Below are 23,662 nucleotides of genomic sequence, written 5' to 3'. Positions count from 1 at the left end.
AACATTCATTTCCTTTCCTAGTTTCAAAGAATAAATGCATCTTTTATAAGACTAACCACCTCTCAGTTGCCTGGCAGTCATGGAATTAGTAAAAGTCAAAGGTGTTAGAGAGCAGGCACATTTATTCAAGGGCTTTGAAGCTGGTAAGCCAAAAAATGTTTACTGAATGGCATGTATGCTTCTAGCCCTGGGGAGAGAGTGGCCAATGACAGCCTCTAAGAGGCTGTCAGTCTAGTGGGCGAGATGTAGAAGATGACTGCATGAAATCATGCCAAGTCCATTAACGTGCAATGAGAGGATAAAACCAGGGAGTGCAGAATGCAATGGGAGGCCCATCCTCCTGCAGCAGTATGGGCCAAGAAAGGAAGTGATTTTTGGTTCAAAATGCAATAATGAGCAGGCAGCTGTGACAAGATTGTAATAAGCATGTTCCAAGTAGAAGGACACAAAATGGGGAACTTCAGAAAGCAAAGCAAGCTTGGTGTTAAGGAGAAAGAAGAAAAGCTACGGTATCTGAAGGTTAACCGGAAGAACAAAAGAGGGAAATTATGTGGTAGAGGTAAGTGGAGAGGCCCAATCATGCAGAGCTTTCCAAGCTAGGCTAAGGAGTTCAGATTTGATTGTAAATATGAGAAGCCATTAAGAATGCTTATAAGCTGAGTCATGCTGATCGTAAATCCTCGCTTTGATATTTGTTAGTTATGGGATCTTAGCAAGTTACTTAAATCTTTGGGTTGCAACCTTTTCATTTGTAAAATGGGGATGATAGAAGCTCCTCCTGTGTTAGGTGTGAAGGTTTTTATGAAAGTGCAATTTGGCTTCACATAGCACAGTAAGCTGTGAATATCAACACCGTATAAATTCCCTCCCCATTCAAACTCAAAGATTCCAAATACATATAGAAAGGAAATATATAAAGAAAATAATCTTATATTATATAAGAAGCAAAAGACAAATGTCAACCATTCATTTCTTTCAGTGTTTTACTAAGACTTTAAGAATTCTATACCATAGCCAGGGGTGAGCACAGGACAGCCAGTGGATAAATTCTGTGCCACCCCCAAACACAGGCACAATCCATGAAATAAGAATGGTTTATACATTTTAAAAATCCAAAGAGTGATATTTCATGACAATGAAATTTAAATTTAATGTGTAAAGTTCTAATGGAACCCATTCTGTTACATATTGCCAATGGCTGCTTTATGCTGTAACAGTAGACTTGAATAGTTGTGACAGAGTCCAGATGACCTGCAAAGCCTAAAAGGATTATTATCTGGCCCATTACAGTAAAGGTTTGTCGACTGCTAATCTGGCCTACTTATAATCTAAGTTACCCTGAAGGAAAAGTTTTAAACAGCTCATTCTCAATTTGTTTGCTTATTTATTATAGCTAAATAAAACATGGTCTCTGTCTTCTAGAAAGAAGAGGGGAAGAAGCGGATGCTGCTTAATATCATTTATATGACCTAGTTTCAAAAATAACTGGCATTAATGTTTGTGTGACAAAAAATGCTTACCTCTGCTGATACTTCCCCATCCGGTGACAGCACAGATCTCGGAGGAAAACAGAGGCTCCGTGCTGTGTGGGAGACATACTGGCCTCACTGCCGAATTGTACACCAGAGGAGAGCTTAGCTGTACTAGGGCAATGTCAGAGTCGTAACTTAGTGTGTTGAAGTCCTCATGCACTATTATGTGTTTGGCCCTTCTCACCTGTATCAGTGGCAAGCAAGCAAATTCCAAGATAAGAAAGTCAAAGAACCCAGCTGCTTCCTTGTTGATAGTACAAAATAATCCTAAATCTCTGCACTTACATACATCAGCAACAAAGAAGACTTTGTATTATAAAAAAGCAATCCTGATTTACGATTTGCAGAAGGCTTTGAACAACCTTCTGGATAATGGTGGCACTGGAGAAACAAAGCTTTGGAAACCTGTGTCCATGCGCCTAAATTTGCAATTCTGACCTACTTCGTGTAATTCCCAAGTGAAAGTGTAATCTCAAATTGCATCTTTAAATGTGGGTATAAATTATAAGTGTAAAAGGGTCCTGGGAGATTAACTAATTACATATTTTAGATAAAGGTATTGCTTGGCATGTGAGAACATTTAGAGTACAGGTAGAATGACCTGTAAAAATATTCTTTTTACCTGCTCAGTTGATTCTTTCAGGGTTCTGTCATGGTCCCCAGCAATAATAGTCCAGGAGAATGGATTATTCTTCCTGGAGACAGAAGAACAGCAAAAGTTTGACATGAAACCCATTTGTATTAGATTGTTCTCACACTGCTATAAAGGACTACCTGAGACTGGGTAATTTATGAAGAAAAGAGGTTTAACTGACTCACAGTTCCACATGGCTCGGGAGGCCTCAGGAAACTTACAATCATGGCTGTAGGCAAAGGGGAAGCAAGCATGTCTTATCACAGCAAAGCAGGAGACAGAGAGAGAGAGAGAGCAAAGGAAGCCACATACTTTTAAACCATCAGATCTTTTGAGAATGCACTATCATGAGAACAGCATGGGGGAAACCACCCTACCAACATCTAGTCCTACTAACATGGACCATTCAGTTCAGCAAGGCAACAGTCCCCTGTCCGACTGCCTCTGCAATCTCCCTACCAGGGAAGCCACATCACACTCTCTGATCTATGTGAAGAGGGGCTCTCGATCATGTATCGTGCCCCTTTCTTTTAGCCATAAAGTGTCATTGGAGACCTTACCAAATATCAGCAGTCTTTTCTAGGTTGTGGAGGAAAAATGAAAATAATTAAAGCTTATTTTAATTTCACAGTGATGTTATGAGCATATTTTTAAAAATTATGTCTGTGACAAGGCAGCTTCTGGTCTATATTTTAACGTTCAAAATTGCCAAACTATGATCTCACTGGGTCATGTCTCAGATTTTCATCTTTTATTAAATCAGAATTATGAAACGGAAGTTAAAAAAGATTTATCAGTTTAAAAATTGGCAAAACTCAACTATTGCATTAGAAATCAGGGTGCTGATTACTTTTAGGGGAGTGGTGACTGAAAGAGGCACGACAGTGGCTGCTGGGTACTAGTATTTTGTTTCTCTAACTGGGTGTTGGTTACGTGGATGTTCATTTTGTGAAAAGTTCTGTATACTTGATATACCTCAAAATGATATTAAAAAGTTTGAATAAATTATCTATTAATTTACCATATCAAGATCTCTAGATGAAAAAGTGTCTGAGGGAAGAAATCCTCTACTGCCACCAATATACCATAACTTCTACTTGGAGACTAATTATTCCATTTTTTTTAATACAGTGTCTTCAGTAAAAGTAACATTACTGAAATTCTTTTTCAACATACCTCATTCAACGGTAAAATTGTGTGTGTGTGTGTGTGTATGTGTGTGTGTGTGTACATATTTAGTTTTATTGTAACAAAGCAACTTGTACACTTTCAATGTTTAAAACTAAGCATCATCTTTCCTTTCCAGTGAAACAAAAAGAAAATTTAAAAATGAACAGGAGTGCTCGCTTCGGCAGCACATATACTAAAATTGGAACGATACAGAGAAGATTAGCATGGCCCCTGCGCAAGGATGACATGCAAATTCGTGAAGCGTTCCATATTTTTAAACAGAGATATAGACCAATGGAACAAAACAGAGGCACCGGAGGCAACACAACATATCTACAACCGTACAATCTTTGATAAACCTGACAAAAACAAGCAATGGGGAAAGGACTCCCTGTTTAATGAATGATGTTGGGAAAACTGGCTAGCCATGTGCAGAAAGCAGAAACTGGACTCCTTCCTAACACCTTACACTAAAATTAACTCCAGATGGGTTAAAGACTTAAACATAAGACCTGGCACGATAAAAACCCTAGAAGGAAATCTAGGCAAAACCATCCAGGACATAGGAGTAGGCAAGGACTTCATGACCAAAACACCAAAAGCATTGGCAGCAAAAGCCAAAATAGACAAATGGGACCTAATGAAACTCCACAGCTTCTGCATGGCAAAAGAAACAGTCACTAGAGTGAATCGACAACCAACAGAATGGGAAAAAATTTTTGCAGTTTACCCATCTGGCAAAGGGCTGATATCCAGAATTTACAAAGAACTCAAACGGATTTACAGGAAAAAAACAAACAAGCCCATTCAAAAGTGGGCAAAGGATATGAACAGACACTTTACGAAAGAAGACATATATGAGGCCAACAATCATATGAAAAAATGCTCATCGTCACTGGTCATCAGAGAGATGCAAATCAAAACCACACTGAGATACCATCTCACGCCAGTTAGAATGGCGATCATTAAAAAATCTGGAGACAACAGATGCTGGAGAGGATGTGGAGAAAAAGGAACACTTTTACACTGTTGGTGGGAGTGTAAATTAGTTCAACCATTGTGGAAGACAGTGTGGCGATTCCTCAAGGCCTTAGAAATAGAAATTCCATTTGACCCAGCTATCCCATTACTGGGTATATATCCAAAAGACTATAAATCGTTCTACTATAAGGACACATGTACACGAATGTTCATTGCAGCACTGTTTACAATAGCAAAGACCTGGAATCAACCAAAATGCCCATTGATAATAGACTGGATTGGAAAAATGTGGCACATATACACCATGGAATATTATGCAGCAATCAGAAATGATGAGTTTGTGTCATTTGTAGGGACATGGATGAATCTGGAGAACGTCATCCTCAGCAAACTGACACAAGAACAGAAAATGAAACACCGCATATTCTCACTCATAGGCGGGTTATGAAAAATGAGAACACATGGTCACAGAAAGGGGAGTACTAAACACTGGGGTCTATTGGGGGGAAAAGGGGAGGGCCAGTGGGAGGGGGAGGTGGGGTGGGATAGCCTGGGGAGAAATGCCAAATATGGGTGAAGGGGAGAAGGAAAGAAAAGCACACTGCCATTTGTGTTCCTACGCAACTGTCTTGCATGCTCTGCTCATGTACCCCAAAACCTAAAATCCAATAAAAAATAAAAAAAAAAAAATGAACAGGAACAAAATTTCAATAGAGAATGTCAATTCCAAAGACGACCCCTCAGGTTCTGCTGAGTCTCCCATTGAGTGGCAGGGCTCAAGTCATCATTAGGAGAGAATTTATTCTAAAAGTGTCATCTTAAACTGCAAGGATGTCTGTTAACCATCACAAACACGCCAAAGAAGAAGCCATGTTGTCAAAATGCCCACTTAACTCACCCAAGCATCTCAAACTCACCCTTTGCTGACCTTCTATAACCCCATTTTTTTTTCTTTTTTAAAACAAGAGAAAGTAGACAGAAACATGTTGGTGAATGCTAACTGTCCATATTCACATAGAGACACAGTATACTCTCTGAGCCTAATATCCAGAGAAAGGAGGAAAAAAGCTAGAATTCTATGCACTACTACAGAGGGGCCTCGCATCCTTCAGCTTCCAGCAGAGCGAAGGGAGCCGGTTGTTCTTTTTCCCCACAGAGCTCATTGGTGTTGATTCCATAGAGTTTTTGTTCAGACAGGAAGGGATAAAAATGAATTTTGAACAGAAATGGGTTGAGACTCTTTTCCCATTGTATTCTGCTCAAGATATTTTCCCCAACATAAGTTGAGAACGATGGTGTAGAGAAAAGAGCCCTCAAAAACAGGGTGACTGAGCACAAGAGGAAAAAAAAAAGGACTGCAGCTTGTTCCCAGACCGGAGAAAATTTAGGTAAAGATTTTTGATATGTGTAGGCACCTTCTCCTGAGTCATAACCGTGCTCATTTCAATTCCTTGCATGATGGGTTTGACTTACTCATGTTTCAATATGCCTTTATTAAGGGAGCTAACTCAAGTGAAGTGCTTGGCAAGTACCTGGTAGATGGTAATGACTCCATAATGGTAGCCATTATCATTCTTATTATCTGCTATGCACACTAATGGAAGGATTAAACTTTTTCAAAGTCACCCTCTAAATAATTACTTGGTAGTGAAGAAACAAACTTCTTAAATCTACCCCACATCTTTATATAAAAGAGAGTGTATACAATACAGTGAAGTTACAAAAATGATGGTAGGGTTGACAATGTAGACCACAGTTTCTTGTGATGTTTTACATGTACAATCATCAAATATCCTTCAGTTTAATGGAGAACCATGACAAAGCCGCAGACACTTTATGACACCACAAAGCTTGAGATTTTTACAACAGTGGGAAAACAGCTCAAGGTATCAACTGATAGATTTCTTTACCATTCCTTTCCCCTCTCCCATATAAAATTTCATCTTTTATAGGCTTAAGGTCTTATCCCCAACCCAACAATGGGGCATGTGTCACTTACTGCTATGGAAGAAAGAAAGGCTTTGTCACAGAAAGGGTCACTGAAGTTTAAGTAGTAATGTAAGTTTTAGAAAGAGTCAGATACATAATAACTGCAGAGTGAGCTTGGTTGCCTAAAGTAAGTTAAAAGTCCCAGTGAGCACAAAAACCTGTGTGGAATTAACAAGATGTGAACACCAGGTTTTCCTGGTGTGGACCACCACCCCCAGGAATTTCTCAGGCCCCATACAAGACTTAAAGAATCAAACTCTCCAGGTGATTCTGGAGTATGCTGAAGTTTGAGAATTAATCCTAGGGTCAACCGGTGCCAGGGAAGCTATCTGGGTGGTGGTATGATGTCAACTCTCCTGATTGTCTTTGGAGTAGTACCCAACAATGTCAGCTTGTGTGGCAGTTGGTGACATTTAGCAAAAATGAAGTCTATCTCAGTTCCCAGGTTTTGCATATTTCCCTAAACTGCCTTTTTTTCCACGTGGAAAACTCCACTTCCCAATAGATTTGGATACTTGGAAAACCCCTTCAACAGAAAGTAGAATCTTAGATGTCTACAAGGTTGATGAAGATGAGCCAGGGAGAAATGAGTTTGTAAAGAAGTCAGATGAAGAGTTCCCATAAAGGCAGGGCACACATGGGATATAGGGCTTTTGTTACACTGGCATATTAGCACACTCCTGATGTAAAGATCCACACACTTCAAGGATTAGATTTAAAAAGATATTTCACTGGTCAAATAAATTAGGCAACTGTGAAGAGTTAAAAACTGTGGCACACAGACATTCACCATACCAGTATAAATGTAAGACATAATGTTATATGCAAAAATAAAACTGTATGTGATATATACAAATACTATAAAGATATATGCATGTATGTTTAAATATTAGTGGAAAATCAGACAATTAAACCATTCTTGATGACATCTAGAGAAAAAGTATGATAGGAAAATGGAGGGGTAGTTTAGGCTCTTGTTGATAACCTTCTCTAACTGCCTTTTTTCCCCCAAAAGCATTACTATTATAATACATATTGTTAAAGAAATTAAGAAGTCACAAATAAAATTAAATACAAATCATTTTTGTGACTAACATGTGGCTCTCAAACACTTACAGCTGTTTATTAATTTCAACTGATTCATCAAGTTGAGTATCTATCTTGGGAAAAATAGTTTTGTTACATTCTGTATCTTGCTGCAAGGTGTCATGGCTCATCACATAAATTTCAGAATAGACCATATAATTTGAAAAGGGAATCTACCAAAACTTTTTCTGTGTCTCTGTACTCAATACTAATATTTTTTTTAATACATTAATCTTCTCAAATTAATCAGCTACACCTGAGACATCTTTTCCATGGTACATTCAATGCACTTTGATAGAATTCTTACAAAAATAAGTTGTTTTTGTAAAGAGGAGGAGACCTAAACAAAACCAGGTGGTACTGAATTAGAGTTGAAAATATCATATGAACTCACATTTAGCTTAATATAGATATAGACAGATAGATTTATATACATGGGATAGTATACATACCTATATCTTCTAGCTCTGTCTGCTGAAAAAGCCTAGAACCAATAACGTGCTACTAGCAACTAGTATACCCAACATCAGATCATGATTTATCATAACATTCTCCAATAAAATGAACCATGGCTCCTTGGAAAAGTGGCTGGTGCTAGAACTAAGTAGGAAATACACAAGACAGACCTGGAGCAACTTGCAGAATGACAAAAGGATGAGGGTGTGTCAAAGAGACACAGAAGCCAAACGCTGATCTTGAGCTCTGGAAGAGCTCACGATGGCCAAAGATAGAACAATTTCAATGTGGGCCACCTTTACTGACTTGTTTCCCAAGAGTAAATATGGAAAGGGGGGAAAATGTAACTTTACATTAGAGAAACCTGGTAAACACTACCTCAGCCAGATGGTCAAGGTTAACATCCGTGATAAGTCATGCTGACTTTATGTACCCTTGATATATGAGAAAAATAGTATGTTACTTTTGTTGTCTTCCTCCCCAAAATCCATAATGCTAGTAAAACCTTGACAAAAATTTCAGACAAACGAAACTGAAGGACAATTTACAAACAATCAGATAAGATCTCCTCAAAATGACCAAGAATAGTCCTAGAAGCTTACAGCCAAGAAGAGTCTGAGGAAACCTGACAACTAAACATGAGCTGTCCTGAAGCAGCAAGTACCATGACCTTGAGACAGGAATGAGCTCAGCATGTCTAAGTAGCAGAAAGGCCCATGAGGCCAGCCTACTGGGAGCAGGCAGGGAAATAAATGGTCAAGAAGGGGTTAGGGAAGTGGGGCACAGTGGGTCATGCTTGTAGTCCCAGTACTTTGGTAAAGGATTGCTTGACCAGTCTGCGCAACATAGCAAGACACCATGTCTACAAAAAAAAAAAAAAAAAAAATTAGGGGCATGGTAGCATGTGTCTGTAGTCCCAGCTGCTCAGAAGGCTGAGGTGGGAGGATCCCCTGAGGTAAGGCTAGATCATGCTACTGCATTTCAGTCTGTGACAGAGAGAGACAGAGAGTGCTTCTTGACGCTCAGCACATTAGAATCATTTGGGAAGCTTTTCAAAAATACCAGTGCCCAGAACGTACCCACAAAGGATTGCTTTAACTAGTCTGAACTGAAAACAAATTACACACAGTCATATGGCTTAATCTACACAAGGTATTGTGAGGATAAAGTAAGACACAAGAATATAAACGGCAGTTCTGTTACATAAAGATCAAAATCAAGAAAAAACAAATGATATGCTGTTTAAGGGAATTTAAGAAATTTAGCATAGCATTTTTTTCTCTTTTGATTTTTTTTTTTAATATTTAAGTTCTGGGATACATGTGCAGAATGTGCAGGTTTGTTACATAGGTATACAGGCGCCATGGTGATTTGCTGCACCTATCAACTGTCATCTAGGTTTTAAGCCCAACATGCATTAGGTATTTGTCCTAATGCTCTCTCTCCCCTTTTCCCCCACCTCGTGTTGTTCCCTTTCCTGTGTCCTGGTGTGTGATGTTCCCCTCCCTATGTCCATGTGTTCTCACTGTTCAGCTCACACTTATGAGTGAGAACATGTGGTGTTTGGTTTTCTGTTCCAGCATTTGTTGGCTGAGAATGATGGCTTCCAGCTTCCCATGTCTCTGCAAAGGACATGAACTCATCCTTTTTTACGGCTGCAGAGTATTCCATGGTGAATATGTGCCACACTTTCTTTATACGGTCTATCATTGATGGGCATTTGGATCGGTTCCAAGTCTTTGCTATTGTATATAGTGCCGCAATAAACATATGTGTGTATGTGTCTTTATAGTAAAATGATTTATAATCCTTTGAGTATATACCCAGTAATGGGATTGCTGGGTCAAATGACATTTCTGATTCTAGATCCTTGAGGAATCACCGCTCTGTCTTCCACAATGTTCAAACTAATTTACATTCCCATCAACAGTGTAAAAGCATTCCTATTTCTTCACAGACTTGCCAGCATTTATTGTTTCCTGACTTTTTAATAATTGCCATTCTAACGGGTGTGAGATGGTATCTCATTGTGGTTTTGATTTGCATTTCTCTAATGACAAGTGATATTGAGCTTTTTTACATATGTTTGTTGGCCACATAAATGTCTCCTTTTGAGAAGTGTCTGTTCATATCCTTTGCCCACTTTTTGATGGGTTTGTTAGTTTTCTCCCTTGTAAATTTAGCATAGTATTTCTAAGAGGGATTCTAAGGGGTCTAAAAAGGTAAGTATAAAGATTCTTCCTAAACTGGAGACTGGGAATACAAATGTTCATTTAACATTAATAACTATTCTTTAAACCACAAATATGTATATTATTTCATATCATGGAATACTTCACTATTTAAGAACATTTAAATATTAACTAAATTTTAGTTCCCCAGTCATGCAATAATCAAGTTGTAGGTTATTCTATTGTGCTCTCCACTGAGATGATCCATATTTTCAAAGAACAATCCTAAACCAATCTAGTGGAAGGTGCCTTGCATGGTAAGGCATCTGAATTACTAAGAACCAACAGTGGAACTATGAGCACTTAGCTTAAAGAGTAAACTAAAGAGAAATGTGAGAAGAGTCTTCAAATATAGGAATAACTATTATGTGAAAGAAGAAACCAACTTAGGTTTTGGAACTACAGTACAATTAGACCAATGGATTTCTGCAATCAGGAAGCAGACTTCAGCTCAACATAATAAGAGATCTCTGTAAATGGGATGAGCAGTCAAGATTTGATGAACTTTTTCTTCACTGACATTTTTTAAATAGAAGCTAGATGGCTATGCAGGATAAATACCGAAAGAAGATTCTCACTTTAGAATAGTCTAGATGATCTTAGTAGTTAGCCTACGGCATTGCTTATACATGCATGTGCTAAATTGGTTGTTAAAATACCAGTTTCACTCACGATTGCACACAGTGGGCTGCAGTCAGAATCCACACTGGGTCAATGATGGCACCTCCACATTGGTAATCACCTAGAAACCTCAGACCCACATGCCATGGCCAACAGTGGGGGCAGGCTTCTTCCCCTCCTGCAATTCTTCTGGAAAGCCACTGGAAACTAAATGGAGGGATGCCACAGACATCTACCGTAAAGATGAAACCAACAACCCATAAGGTTTCAGTAATTTGGAACACATTCCTCTAATAGATTGCCATAGTTAATAACAGTGATTATGAAACATCAGATGGGATTTATAACAATACTGATTCCCAAAACTCACCAACCACTGAAAAATCTGATTTGAAGAGGCCTGCCAAGGTGACTATGATAGGCAATCAGAATTTTAGGTACCTACAGAATTTTATTTATTCATTTAGCAAACGTTTATTTAGTGCTTGCTATTTGCTAGGCACTGTTCTAAACATTGGTGGAATGGAACAAATGATAAAAATACTGGCCCCTCATGGGACTTACATTCTAGTAGGAAAATTTCAAGTTTGTTAGCCCAGTACATAAGGTTCTTTACTGTATCTTGTTTTAGTTCTTGTTCTCATTGTATGAATCCACATATCAATCTTCAAACATATTACATTTGTTTTGGCATCTAAATGCTGTTCTCTTATCAGGAATTGGTAAGACCCACAGCTCAAGTGTTAATCTCTTGGAAGCCTTCTCCAACCCCCCACCCCACAAGAAGTGGGTATTTTCTCCTCTAATAGCTCCTTGTGCAACTTTCTTGAACATATTCAACCCATGCATGTGGAACAATGAGGGATCATAGTATTTGCCTAGATGCCATAGAGCATAAGGAAATTAAAAGATGCCAGTGCAAATTTAAAACAAAAAAAACAAAAAACCTTTGTTTTCTCCCTTTGTCCCACTCTGACCCTAGAAGTCATTTTAGATATTAAGTTTGTAAAGAAATAGATGAGGACAAAAGATTGCATTATACCCTTTTCTTCCTAATGTAAAGCGTATTTGTTCTTGCCTCTATTTACGAGTCTAACTATAAACCCAAATAAACTTAGGAAGTTTTATTAACCTAAATATTAAGACTTATTCATCTTCACTGTGGTGTTATAACAAATATAAGATAAGGACTTCCAAAAGAGATGTCTAGTTAATGAATAAATGAGATTAAACAGATAGTAATAATATGCTATCAACTCACCCTGCAGAATAGCTTTTGCAGTAGATACAGGATTGGTTTGGGGAGTTGGTGTTGCTTCAGTTTTGTTGGAAGACTCTAGAAGAAAAAAAAATTAACTGAAAAGAATTAGAGAAGCTACACTAACTGACCCCACTTGCTTACCCTGGTAAAACATAAAGCCACTTTCTGTAGATCTCACTAACATCACCATTCATACACTAGATGCCAGATCCCAGAGATGCGATTTCTTGCATCTCTTAATATTCCTGCTGCATCTGGCTCTTTTAAGCACTTCTTCCTTCCCTGGCTTCCTGATACTAATTTCATAGTTTTCCTTATATATCAATGGTTATCTGTTTTCATTGTCTTTTTTTTTTCAGGATCTCATTGTTTAGCCTGAAAAGATATTGCCAAGGTAATGTTCATTATTCTATTTTTATTCATCAACATGTAGATGACTTCCAAATTTCTCTCTTCAGTCTAAATCTCTTTCCTGAATCCTAGACCTAAGACTTTTAGATATCCCCACTTGAATTTCCCACAAGCTAATATCTACATGTCTTAAATTGTACTAAGTGATTTTGACAGTCAATATGGTCTTGTTCTTACATTTCTCTATCATCTAGTGGCTTCTACCATTCACCTCACCACTCATGCTAGGATCCTGAAAATCATACTTGGGAAAGTTAATAATGAGTGTCGATTGGATTGAGGTATACAAAGTATTAATCCTCGTGTGTCTGTGTGGGTGTTGCCAGAAGAAATTAACATTTGAGTCAGTGAGCTGGGGAAGGCAGATCCACCCTTAATGTGGTGGGCACAATCTAATCAGCTTTCAGTTAATATAAAGCAGGCAGAAAACCATGAAATAGACAAGCCTAGCCTCCCAGCCTACATCTTTCTCTCATGCTGGATGCTTCCAGCCCTCGAACATTGGACTCCAGGTTGGGACTGGCTCTCCTTGCTCCTCAGCTTGCAGATAGTCTATTGAGGGACCTTGTGACTGTGTAAGTTAATAATAAACTCCTCTCTCTCTCTCTCTCCATACACACACACACACACACACACACACATGTCCCTATAGAGAGGAGATGCTCTCTCTATATATGTATATATATCTATAGATAGATATGTGTATATATATATAATCTCTCTATAGTGACATATATAGAGTGACAGAGAAAATCTATATAGTGATATATATGTATATATATAGAGAGATCTCTATATGTGTGTGTGTGTGTGTGTGTGTCTATATATGTGTATATAGAGAGATCTCTCTATATATGTGTATATAGAGAGATCTCTATATAGATATATAGATATGTATATGTATATAGATATACATAAAGATACAAATACATATATATATATATATATATGTGTGTGTGTGTGTGTGTGTGTGTCTATATATGTCTATCCCTCTAAGAGAACTGTAATACTGGACTTGTCTTTCTTCATATACTCCATCTCCACAATAAATATAATCAAACAATACATCTAGAATAAATTCTTTACAAAGATTTTTTTCAGTACTTTTCTTGCATTTAAGTTCATTAATAATCGTCCAGATTACTCTGGAGTCAGAGAGACCAAGTTCTGACTCTACCTCTTGCCAGGTGTGCATCTTTGGGAATATTACTCAACTTTTTGTTTCATTATTGTACTTTAGGTTCTGAGGTACCTGTGCAGATCATGCAGGATTGTTGCATAGGTACATATAACGCAATGTGGTTTGCTGCCCTCATCATCCCTGTCACCTATATCTGGCATTTCTCCCCATGTTATCCCTCCCCAACCTCCCTACCTCATGCTGTCCCTCCTGTAGTCCCCCTCAACAGACCCCAGTGTGTGATGCTCCCCTCCCTGTGTCTATGTGTTCTCATTGTTCAACACCCACCTATGAGTGAGAACATGTGGTGTTTGATTTTCTGTTCTTATGTCAGTTTGCTGAGAATGATAGTTTTCAGATTCATCCATGTCCCTAACAAAGGACGAACTCATCATTTTTTATGGCTGCATAGTATTCCATGGTGTATATGTGCCACATTTTTTTGTTCAGTCTATCATTGATGGGCATTTGGGTTGGTTTCAGGTCTTTGCTATCGTAAACAGTGCCTCAGTTCCCTCACTGGTGAAAGGAGAGCAATGCACATAGCTCCTATGTATGTAAGGAGGAATATATGAGATAATGCATGTGAAATGCTTAGTCAATACCTGCTACAGAGCGAGTAATCAATACATGTTAGCTAGCTATCCTATTACTCTGGCACTTATAATTTAGTGCCTCATGTTCAACATGATCTAAATCCTGCCTTTTCTATTATTCCCTCCAAAACTCAAACCATGTTGAGTTATTTGAAGTTTTCTTATACATTGTCCATTCTCTTTTGTTAGGGTTTTTGCATATGATATTCTTTTTGTCTGAATAACTTGTACTTTATCTTCCAGAATGCTGGGATACCTACTAATTCTTCAAACCCCTCTAACTTGGCAAAATGGAGCCAATCTCATTTCAGAATACTTTAAACCTAATTCTCTTCTTTCTCTATGTGGTACGTGGAATCTTCATGTTTCCGTGGATGCCATTTCTTGAGCATTACCTAAGGTGTATCCTAAAGCACAGATTCCTGTGCCTCATCCCAGATCTACAGAAGCTATGTCTCTGGGGGTGGACCCAGAAATCTGCATTTTCGTTATGCTTACAAAAGGGATTGATAGCCTACATTTAGGTAAAGATGGCTAAATTATCTTCCCTGTAACCATTTTCATAAGCAAAAGTCCTTAATACACAAGTGTCTATGCTCACCTGAGGGCAAAAAGGTGAATCTAGCCTTAAAGCCTTGGAAACAATTTATACCATCACTTTTAAATGTGTTACCATCATGTTACTAGAACTGAATATTGAAGTGATGGTCAAGATTCCACAAAGGTTAGCTGAAAAGTTTTAGGGAAGTTTGATTTATAGTTATTATTTTAAAAAGTCAGAACACAGAATAAAATATCACCCAATTAATTTTCTAATCAACTACTTTAGTTTTCTCCAACTTTTACTTGTGTACACACCCTTACATTCACATGAGAATTAAATGTTAGTTTCATAATAACAATGCACTGTAATTTTAACTGCACAGAAAAAGCTCCATAAATAAGGACATTTTATTTCCAGCATGCATAGAAACTCAACTGGTTATTACTTTGCAGACAGTAAGAGGTGGGTTACGAAAAGAAAACACCCATGTTTGTGTATTCCTTTTTCCAAACAGGATATAAGAATACTTGATTAGAAAGGTAACACTTGAAGTCACTTTCACGGAAACCTCACACTATACATGCACTGTTCTGCAGAATCATGGCATTGTGCTCTCACTAACCTGCCCTTAATGTCTAAATAAATATTACAAGTCCATCTATAAACCTGGCCTCTTACCCACACAAACCCCTACCTGAAGGACAAATACTAGGTCTTAAAAAAGTGGTTAGAGGGCTGGATGTTAATTCTTCATACTCAGTAAATTGTCAGGTCACAACTAAAAGTATATTTGAAGTTTTGAATATCTTAAAATTAATTGTCAGACCCACATAGAAATTATGGCTTTTGGTTACTTTTCTCTGACACAAATACCAAAATATCAATAACAGAAGAAATTCATACAGAAAGAAGAAGCTTTAAAATTTATCTTAAATAACTGACAAAAATTTACTCACTGTTACCATTTTATCCTTTCTCTTCGGACTGCCTTTTCACCTTACATATAGTCTAAAATAATCTTTACGTTTTGCACATTTCCATTAAAAACTTTACTGGTGAATTAGTTGCTGGCTTATGAGTTTTAAAGCTAAAGTATGGCATTCTGAGTTTCTAGAGCAAGAAATTCACATTCTCACTCTACCTTATGGTACCCAAGGAAGCCAGCTGATGTTGCAATTACTCTGATTAGTCTAACACTTTCATATTTAAAGGATGACTGCTACCTACCTAACTTGTGCTCTTCTTCAGAATCAGCAAAAATCACAACAGCATCATAATTACAGTTGTGACTAAATTCAACAGTAAAGTCCTCAAATGCCAACTGTACAAATGAAACATAAGGAGAGAAACGTTCAAAGAGGAGGAGAGAAGCTTAAAGGATTTTCCTCTGTGTATTTAAAGGCTGCTTGTCACATTCTGATATGCTTCACATAGAAATGTAAATAACTGCAGTCTCTTTGAAAGGCAATTTGGCAATGACTACCAGGTTTAAATGAGCAAACCCTTTGAGCAAGCAAGTCTGCTTCTGAGACATATACGTAACTGCATGTGTCCAAAGACGCTGGCAGATATTCATGACACCATGGCTGATATGAGCAAAGACTGGAAACTCAGTAAACATCTGTTAATAGGGAGCTAGTTTAACATGTTCTGACATATCATACAATATTTTATGCAGTTATTAAAAAGATCTCTCTGGGCTCATCTGGAAAGATCTTCAAGATATTTTTCAGTGAACAAGACATTGCCAAGCAGCATATGTACATGCACACACACACACACGCACGCATGCATGTACATTAGTAAAGCTCAAAATACCTCCCAAGGACACTGTAGTAAGTTATCAGTGTTTGCCTCTAGCGGTAGGATGGGAATCTGAGGAGGAGCCTTACTTTTTGTTGTGTACACTTTTAAACCACTGAAAGTCTTCAAAACTACACACACCCAATTAATTTTCAGAGTAAAAAAAAAAATGGCAAATGGCAAAAACTTCTAGTCATAATGGCAGTTTAACCATTGAGATGAATTAAGTTATGCCTAACTAATGTAACTAAATTCTCTATGAAGTAAAGTGATTTCTCAGTTGCCTACCTTTATAATGTATTCTCTGGAGCATAAATGAACCAATGACACCTTACATTACTGGAATACAAATCAGGATACTTGGCAGAGTGAATTGTCCCTTCTGCCAATACAACCACACTCTCACAACCTGACCCTGTGGAAGCATTGGGGAAATTCAAAGTGAATGGCCAAAGGCATTTCCTCCTCCTCATCCCCACATCAAGGGAAAATGACAGGGAAGTAAACACATGAAACACTCACCTGCTTCTGAGTTCTGTACAGCAGTAAAAGTCAGCTCAAAGCCACTGCCACTGTCTTCTGTATCAGAAACAAATGCAATCATGGCCTTACTGGTCTCTGTCAGCAATGGTGAAGGCAATATATTTCCACAGACCTTACCTTAAAAGAAGACAAGGAAAGTAAAATAACATTACTAAGAAGTGGTGGAAATTTACACGTGTTTGGTTTTTTTCGTCATCTTCTACAAGCTCTCTGGTCTAAACACACTAAGCTCTTTAGTGGTCCTTTAATCATTCCACATTCCCTGCTTCAGTGACTTTGCTATTCCATTCGCCTTCTCACCCCATCTCACATGTCCAAATTCTACTCACTCTTCGGGGCCTAACTCAAAGTTCAGCTCTCCCGTAAACTCTACCAGACAACCACTGGAAATAAGAGCCACCTTTTCTGAATCATCGCAGCACATTCCCTGTTCTAACAGCATTCTCTGTGTTACACCTTTGATTACCTCAAACTACAAACTATTTGGGCAGAGTTCTTTTTCTTGAAAAATGTCCAGTACCTAGTATGATAGCTTATATACAGGTAATTTTTAACAAATGACTGGCTGAAAGAATAATTACTGTGTAAATAGCAGGCCTGAGCATGAAATAATTTAGTCAATAAATATTATAACGCCTAGCACAACACTTTGTCTATAGCTTTCTGTCAAATGTGTATGAAGAGATGTTTGTTCTAACTGTTGGTCTTGTGAAGACCTAGAGATCAAGGTCTATAGCAGCTGTGGAGATCTTCTATCATGTTTAACATGTAGTATTTCAACAAAATTAGATATATCGGTTTTGTTTATGCTTAAAGAGGTATTCAATAAAAGAAATTGAATGATCGTGTTATGAGAAAAAAATTATATCAAACAATGTAAAATTCAAAGTATATGTGTAAATAGATACATGTCACAGTGCTAATAGAGATTATCTCTAGGTGACGGGGTTATGAATGGTTTATATTTTCTTCATTTTGCTCATGTGTATTTACCAAATTTGGTAAACATGTACCCACTTTCGTGATTAAAAAATTGCCTCAAAAGGAAGTTTCTGACAACTGCGACATCAATTACATTCAATACTGTTATTGAACTTGAGAAATAAATGTGGTATCTGGTGTCCAACTTAGTAAACCCTGAAGAGAATGGTCAGTGTGCTGTTCACTGTCCCCACTCTTACTTATCCTCCCCTTAACCCTTCTAGAAAGGAATAGTATGTACAATAGGATGATTGCCCTGGGTACAGAAATTTTATTTTTTTATTTTCTTGAGTAAAGTAAAAGCAAGTTTATTAGGATAGTAAAGAAATAAAGAATCTCCATAAGCAGATGCCAGAAATTTTATTTTAGATCTTTTAGTTTCTCTTGGGTCTTTTAGATACTCTAAAATGATAAATAAAAACAAATGTAACATACTTACTAATAAGCACTCCATTGCTTGATTGTAAAGATACATAGTCATGATCACATCCAACTTGCTTTTCCGTGTCTAAACTTGTAAATTTTAGCAAGATAATTTTATCTTCTGGTACTATTATCTTCCAAATATATAAGCTGGGGTAGAGGAAGGTGAAAAAATATAATAAAAGGCAGAGTCAAATTTGATAAATAAAATCTAATACCTGTGGCTTTAGCTCAAAAATACAATTTTATATAATATTAGAAGATAAAAGGCAATAGAACATTTTCTGTGAGAAAAATTTGTTTGTGCTCAAATTGCTAACATTTATCTGATAAATAGATGGGTGTTAATTGGAGAATGACCAGAAACCACCCCTTAAATTTCATTTTGTTATAAAATACTAGAATTTTGATCTATAAATGGAAGAAACCCAAAATTCAGCTATTGGCCCAATTTTCATATTTATCCAGAGCTTGAATTATGAATTATGATTCTAATGAATTATGAATTGACCATGTAGTACATGCTAACCTTAAACAGCCACGAAGTCCAAAGTCATCCTAAGTCATAGTCCCTGGGTTACAATGTCATCTCTTTAACTCCCAGTAAGGTCAGCTGTGACTTTTCACTAACATTTTAAAAAGCAAATTGAGCTCTTGGTAGTGCTGTTCCTACATGTCAGGGCTCAGTGGATGGAGGAGAAACAGGTGAAAAGTAGAACCCAGTGCCCAGTGGTCAGTTCCCTTGGAAGTCCTGCTGAAGCAATCTTTGTCTTTAAGAGAGAGGTGAGATCCAAGATGGCTGAATAGGAACAGCTCTGGATTGCAGTTCCCAGTGAAAACATAGAAGGTGAGTGATCACCATATTTCCAAACAAATTTGTATTGCCCATAGACCAGAAGATTCCTGGGTGGAAAAACACCATTAGTCTCAAAGAATGGCTGTTTCAGCCAGCACAGTGGGTCTCTGCACAAAAACTCACACAAACCTGGGTGCTGTATCAACTGGTGACTGGAATGCCTGGGAGACAGAGTCACCCATTCAACTGAAAGACAGGGGGCTGAAACAGGGAGCCAGGTGATCTGACTCAGCTGGTCCCACTCCCACAAACACCAGCAATCTGAAATGCTCTGGATTGAGAGTTTCACAGGCAAGCACAGCTGGACCCAGGACAGTCGAGCTCTGTCAGGGAAAGGGCATCCACCATTACTGAGGCAGACTGCCACTACAGAGGAAGACCACCACTACCAAGGCAGACTGCCATTACTGAGGTAGTCCATCATTACCAAGGCAGACCACTATTACAGCCAGTCTGCCATTACTGAGACAGACTGCTATAGCCAAGGCAGTTCTAACTATACTCCTATAAACAAAACTGCAAGGAGGTTCACACAGCAGTTGGGAAGAGCCAATGGCAGCTCAGCAATGCCTCTGCTGGCAGACTGTGACTAGGCTACCTCCTCACTGGGCAGGTATCTCTGAAAAAAGGCAGCAGAATGACAGGAACTTACAAATAAAGTCCCACCTTCCCAGGACAGAGCAACTAGGAAAAAAAGGCAATTATGCATTCTGCTGCAGCAGACTTAAACGTACCTTCCCAGCAGCTATGAACAGAACAATGGAGCTCACAGTTCAGAACCTGAGGGACAGACTACCTCCATAAGCAGCTCCTCAACCTCCATATACCCAAAGAGACACCTCATAAAGGAGAGCTCAGGCCAACATCTGGCGGGGATCATTCTGGGACAAAGATAACAGAAGAAGAAACTGGCAGCAACCCTTACTGATCTACAGCCCCTGTGGGTGATCCCCAGGCAAACAGGGTCTGGAGTGGACCTCCAGCATTCCTGCAGCAGGGGGGGCTAACTGTTAGAAGGAAAACTAAGAAACAGAAAGAAATAACTTCATCAGCAACAAAAAGGACATCCACTCAGAGACCCCATCTGAAAGTCACCAACCACAAAGACCACAGGTAGATAAATCCACAAAGATGGGAAGAAACCAGTGCAAAAAGGATGAAAATACCCCAAACCAGAATGCCTCTCTTCTTCCAAGGGATCACAACTCCTCACCAGCAAGGGAACAAGGCTGGATGGAGAATGAGTCTGATGAATTGACACAAACAGGCTTCAGAAGGTGGATAATAACAAACTTCTCTGAGCTAAAAGATCATGTTCTAACCCAATGCAAAGAAACTAAGAACCCTGAAAAAAGGTTTCATAAAATGCTAATAAGAATAAACAGCTTACAGAGGAATATAAATGAATTGATGAAGCTAAAAAACACAACACAAAAACTTTGTGAAGCATACACAAGTTTCAATAGCCAAATCGACCAAACAGAAGAAAGGATATAAGGGATTGAAGATCAACTCAATGCAATAAAATGAGAAGGCAAGATTAGAGATAAAAGAGTTAAAAAAAAAATGAACAAAGCCTCCAAGAAATATGGGATTATGTGAAAAGACCTAATCTACATTTGATAGGTGTACCTGAATGTGATGGAGAGAATGAATCCAGGCTGGAAAACACTCTTCAGGATATTATCTAGGAGAACTTCCTCCATCTAATAAGGCAGGCCAACATTCAAGTCCAGGAAATACAGAGACCACCACAAAGATAGTCCTCAAGAAGAGCAACCCAAAGGCACATAATCATTAGATTCACCAGGGTTGAAATGAAGAAAAAAATGCTAAGGGCAGCCAGAGAGAAAGGTTGGGTTACCCACAAAGCAAAGCCCATCAGACTCACAGTGGCTCTCTCAGCAGAAACCCTACAAGCCAGAAGAGAGTGGGAGCCAATATTCAACATCCTTAAAGGAAAGAACTTTCAACCTAGAATTTCATATCCAGCCAAACTAAACTTCATAAGTGAAGGAAAAATAAAATTCTTTAAGAACAAGCAATTGCTAAGAGTTTTCTTCACCACCAGGCCTGCTTTACAAGAGCTCCTGAAAGAGGCACTAAACATAGAAAAGAACAACCAGTCCCAGCCACTCCAAAGATGTACCAAATGGTAAAGGGTGTTGACACAATAAAGAAACTGCATCAACTAATGGGCGAAACAACCAGCTAGCATCAAAATGGCAGGATCCAATTCACACATAATGATATTAACCTTAAATGTAAATGGGCTAAATATCCCAATCAAAAGACATAGACTGGCAAATTGAATAAAAAGTGAAAACCCATTGGTGTGCTGTATCCAGGAAACCCATCTCACATCCAAGGATACACATAGGCTCAAAACAAAGTGATGGAGGAAAATCTACCGAGCAAATGGAGAGCAAATAAAGCAGGAGTTGCAATCCTAGTTTCTGATAAAATAGACTTTAAACCAAAAAAAAAAATCAAGAGAGACAAAGAAGGGCATTACATAATGGCAAAAGGATCAACACAACAAGAAGAGCTAACAATCCTAAATATGTATGTGTCCAATACAGGAGCACCCAGATATATAAAGCAAGTTCTTAATGTTCTACAAAGAGCCCTAGACTCCCACACAATAATAATTGGAGACTTTAACACTCCACTGTCAATATTAGACAGATCAGTGAGTCAGAAAATTAACAAGGATATGCAGGACTAGAACTCAGACCTGGAGCAAGCAAACCTAATACACATTTACAGAACTCTCCACCCCAAATCCACAGAATATACATTCTTCTCAGTACCACATCACACCTACTCTAAAATTGACCACATAATTGGAAGTAAATCACTCCTTAGCAGATGCAAAAGAATGGAAATCATAGCAGTCTCTCAGACCACAGTGCAATCAAATTAGAACTCGGAATTAAGAAACTAACTCAGAACCACACAACGTCATGGAAACTGGCTCCTGAATGTTGACTGGATAAACAATGAAATGAAGGCAGAAATAAAGATGTTCTTTGAAACCAATGAGAATGAAGACACAACATACCAGAATCTCTGGGACACATTTAAAGCAGTGTCTGGAGGAAAATTTTATAGCAATAAGTGCCCACATGAGAAGCAAGAAAAGATCTAAAATCAACATGCTATCATCAAAATTGAAAGAGCTAGAGGAGCAAGATCAAAAAAACCTCAAAAGTTAGCAGAAGACAAGAAATAACTAGGATCAGAGCACAACTGAAGGAGACAGAGACACAAAAAACCCTTAAAGAAATCAATAAATCCAGGAGCTGGCTTTTTGAAGAGATCAACAAAATAGACCACTAGCCATTAATAAAAAAGAAAAGAGAGAATTATCAAATAGATGCAATAAAAAAATAAAGGGGTATCACCACCGATTCCACAGAAATACAAACCACCATCAGAGATTACTACAAACAACTCTATGCACATAAACCAGTAAACCTGGAAGAAATAAATTCCTGGACACTTACACACTCTAAAGACTAAACCAGGAAGAAGTCGAAACTCTGAATAGAACAATTACAAGGGCTGAAATTGAGGCAGCAATTAATAGTTAGTTTACCAACCAAAAAAATCCCAGGTCCAGATGGGTTCACAGCCAAATTCTACCAGACATACAAAGAGGAGCTGGTACCACTCCTTCTGAAACTTTTCCAAACAATCCAAAAAGAGGGAATCCTTCCCAAATCATTTTATGTGACTAACATCATCCTGATACCAAAATCTGGCGAGACTCAACCAAAAAAGAAAACTTGAGGCCAATATCCATGAACGTATATGCAAAAATCTTCAATAAAATACTGGCAAACCAATTGCAACAGCACATCAAAAAGCTTATCCATCACTATCAAGTAGGCTTCATCCTACTTGATGAATGCAAGGGGATGCAAGGCTGGTTCCACATATGCAAGTCTATAAATGTAATCCACCACATAAACAGAACCAAAGACAAAAACCACATGATTATCTCAATAGATGCAGAGAAGGCTTTCAACAAAATTCAACAGCCCTTTATGCTAAAAACTCTCAATAAACTAGGTATCAACAGAATGAATCTCAAAATAATAAAAGCTATTTATGACAGATCCACAGCCAATATCATACTGAATGGGCAAAAACTGGAAGCTTTCCCTTTGAAATCTGGTACTAGACAAGGATGCCCTCTCCCACAACTATTCAATATAGTATTGGGAGTTCTAGCCAGAGCAATTCAGCAAGAAAAGAAAATAAAGGGTATTCAATTAGGAAAAGAGGAAGTCAACTTGTCTCTATTTGTAGACAACATGATTGTATATTTAGAAGACATCATCTCAGCCCAAAATCTC

At 38.1% G+C, this 23,662-nt stretch overlaps 1 protein-coding gene, 1 long non-coding RNA gene and 1 other non-coding gene across 3 annotated transcripts in view; 2 read left to right on the top strand and 1 right to left on the bottom strand.

Annotated features, from left to right (window-relative positions):
- LOC144577885 (uncharacterized) overlaps nucleotides 1–3,605 on the top strand; it is a 78,609-nt gene extending 75,004 nt beyond the window's left edge. Inside the window, exon 6 of the long non-coding RNA XR_013522721.1 lies at nucleotides 3,473–3,605. This is a non-coding gene — a long non-coding RNA (uncharacterized LOC144577885). The remainder of the gene's footprint in view (nucleotides 1–3,472) is intronic.
- Nucleotides 1–23,662, bottom strand: part of OVCH1 (ovochymase 1) — a 70,325-nt gene that overhangs the window by 26,110 nt on the left and 20,553 nt on the right. Inside the window, 10 exon segments of the mRNA XM_078339012.1 lie at nucleotides 1,521–1,716; nucleotides 2,155–2,227; nucleotides 10,752–10,932; nucleotides 11,962–12,036; nucleotides 14,750–14,815; nucleotides 14,818–14,877; nucleotides 15,920–16,019; nucleotides 16,789–16,910; nucleotides 17,018–17,155; nucleotides 18,459–18,592. Coding sequence (XP_078195138.1) covers nucleotides 1,521–1,716; nucleotides 2,155–2,227; nucleotides 10,752–10,932; nucleotides 11,962–12,036; nucleotides 14,750–14,815; nucleotides 14,818–14,877; nucleotides 15,920–16,019; nucleotides 16,789–16,910; nucleotides 17,018–17,155; nucleotides 18,459–18,592 — 1,145 coding nt within the window.
- On the top strand, nucleotides 3,506–3,612 carry LOC118144558 (U6 spliceosomal RNA). Its single transcript, XR_004729326.3, has one exon. It is a non-coding gene; the product is annotated as a U6 spliceosomal RNA (small nuclear RNA).

Source organism: Callithrix jacchus, chromosome 9 (genome assembly GCF_049354715.1).
Source record: "Callithrix jacchus isolate 240 chromosome 9, calJac240_pri, whole genome shotgun sequence".
Taxonomy (NCBI): Eukaryota; Metazoa; Chordata; class Mammalia; order Primates; family Cebidae; genus Callithrix; species Callithrix jacchus.
This window is presented reverse-complemented; position numbering and strand designations above follow the sequence as displayed.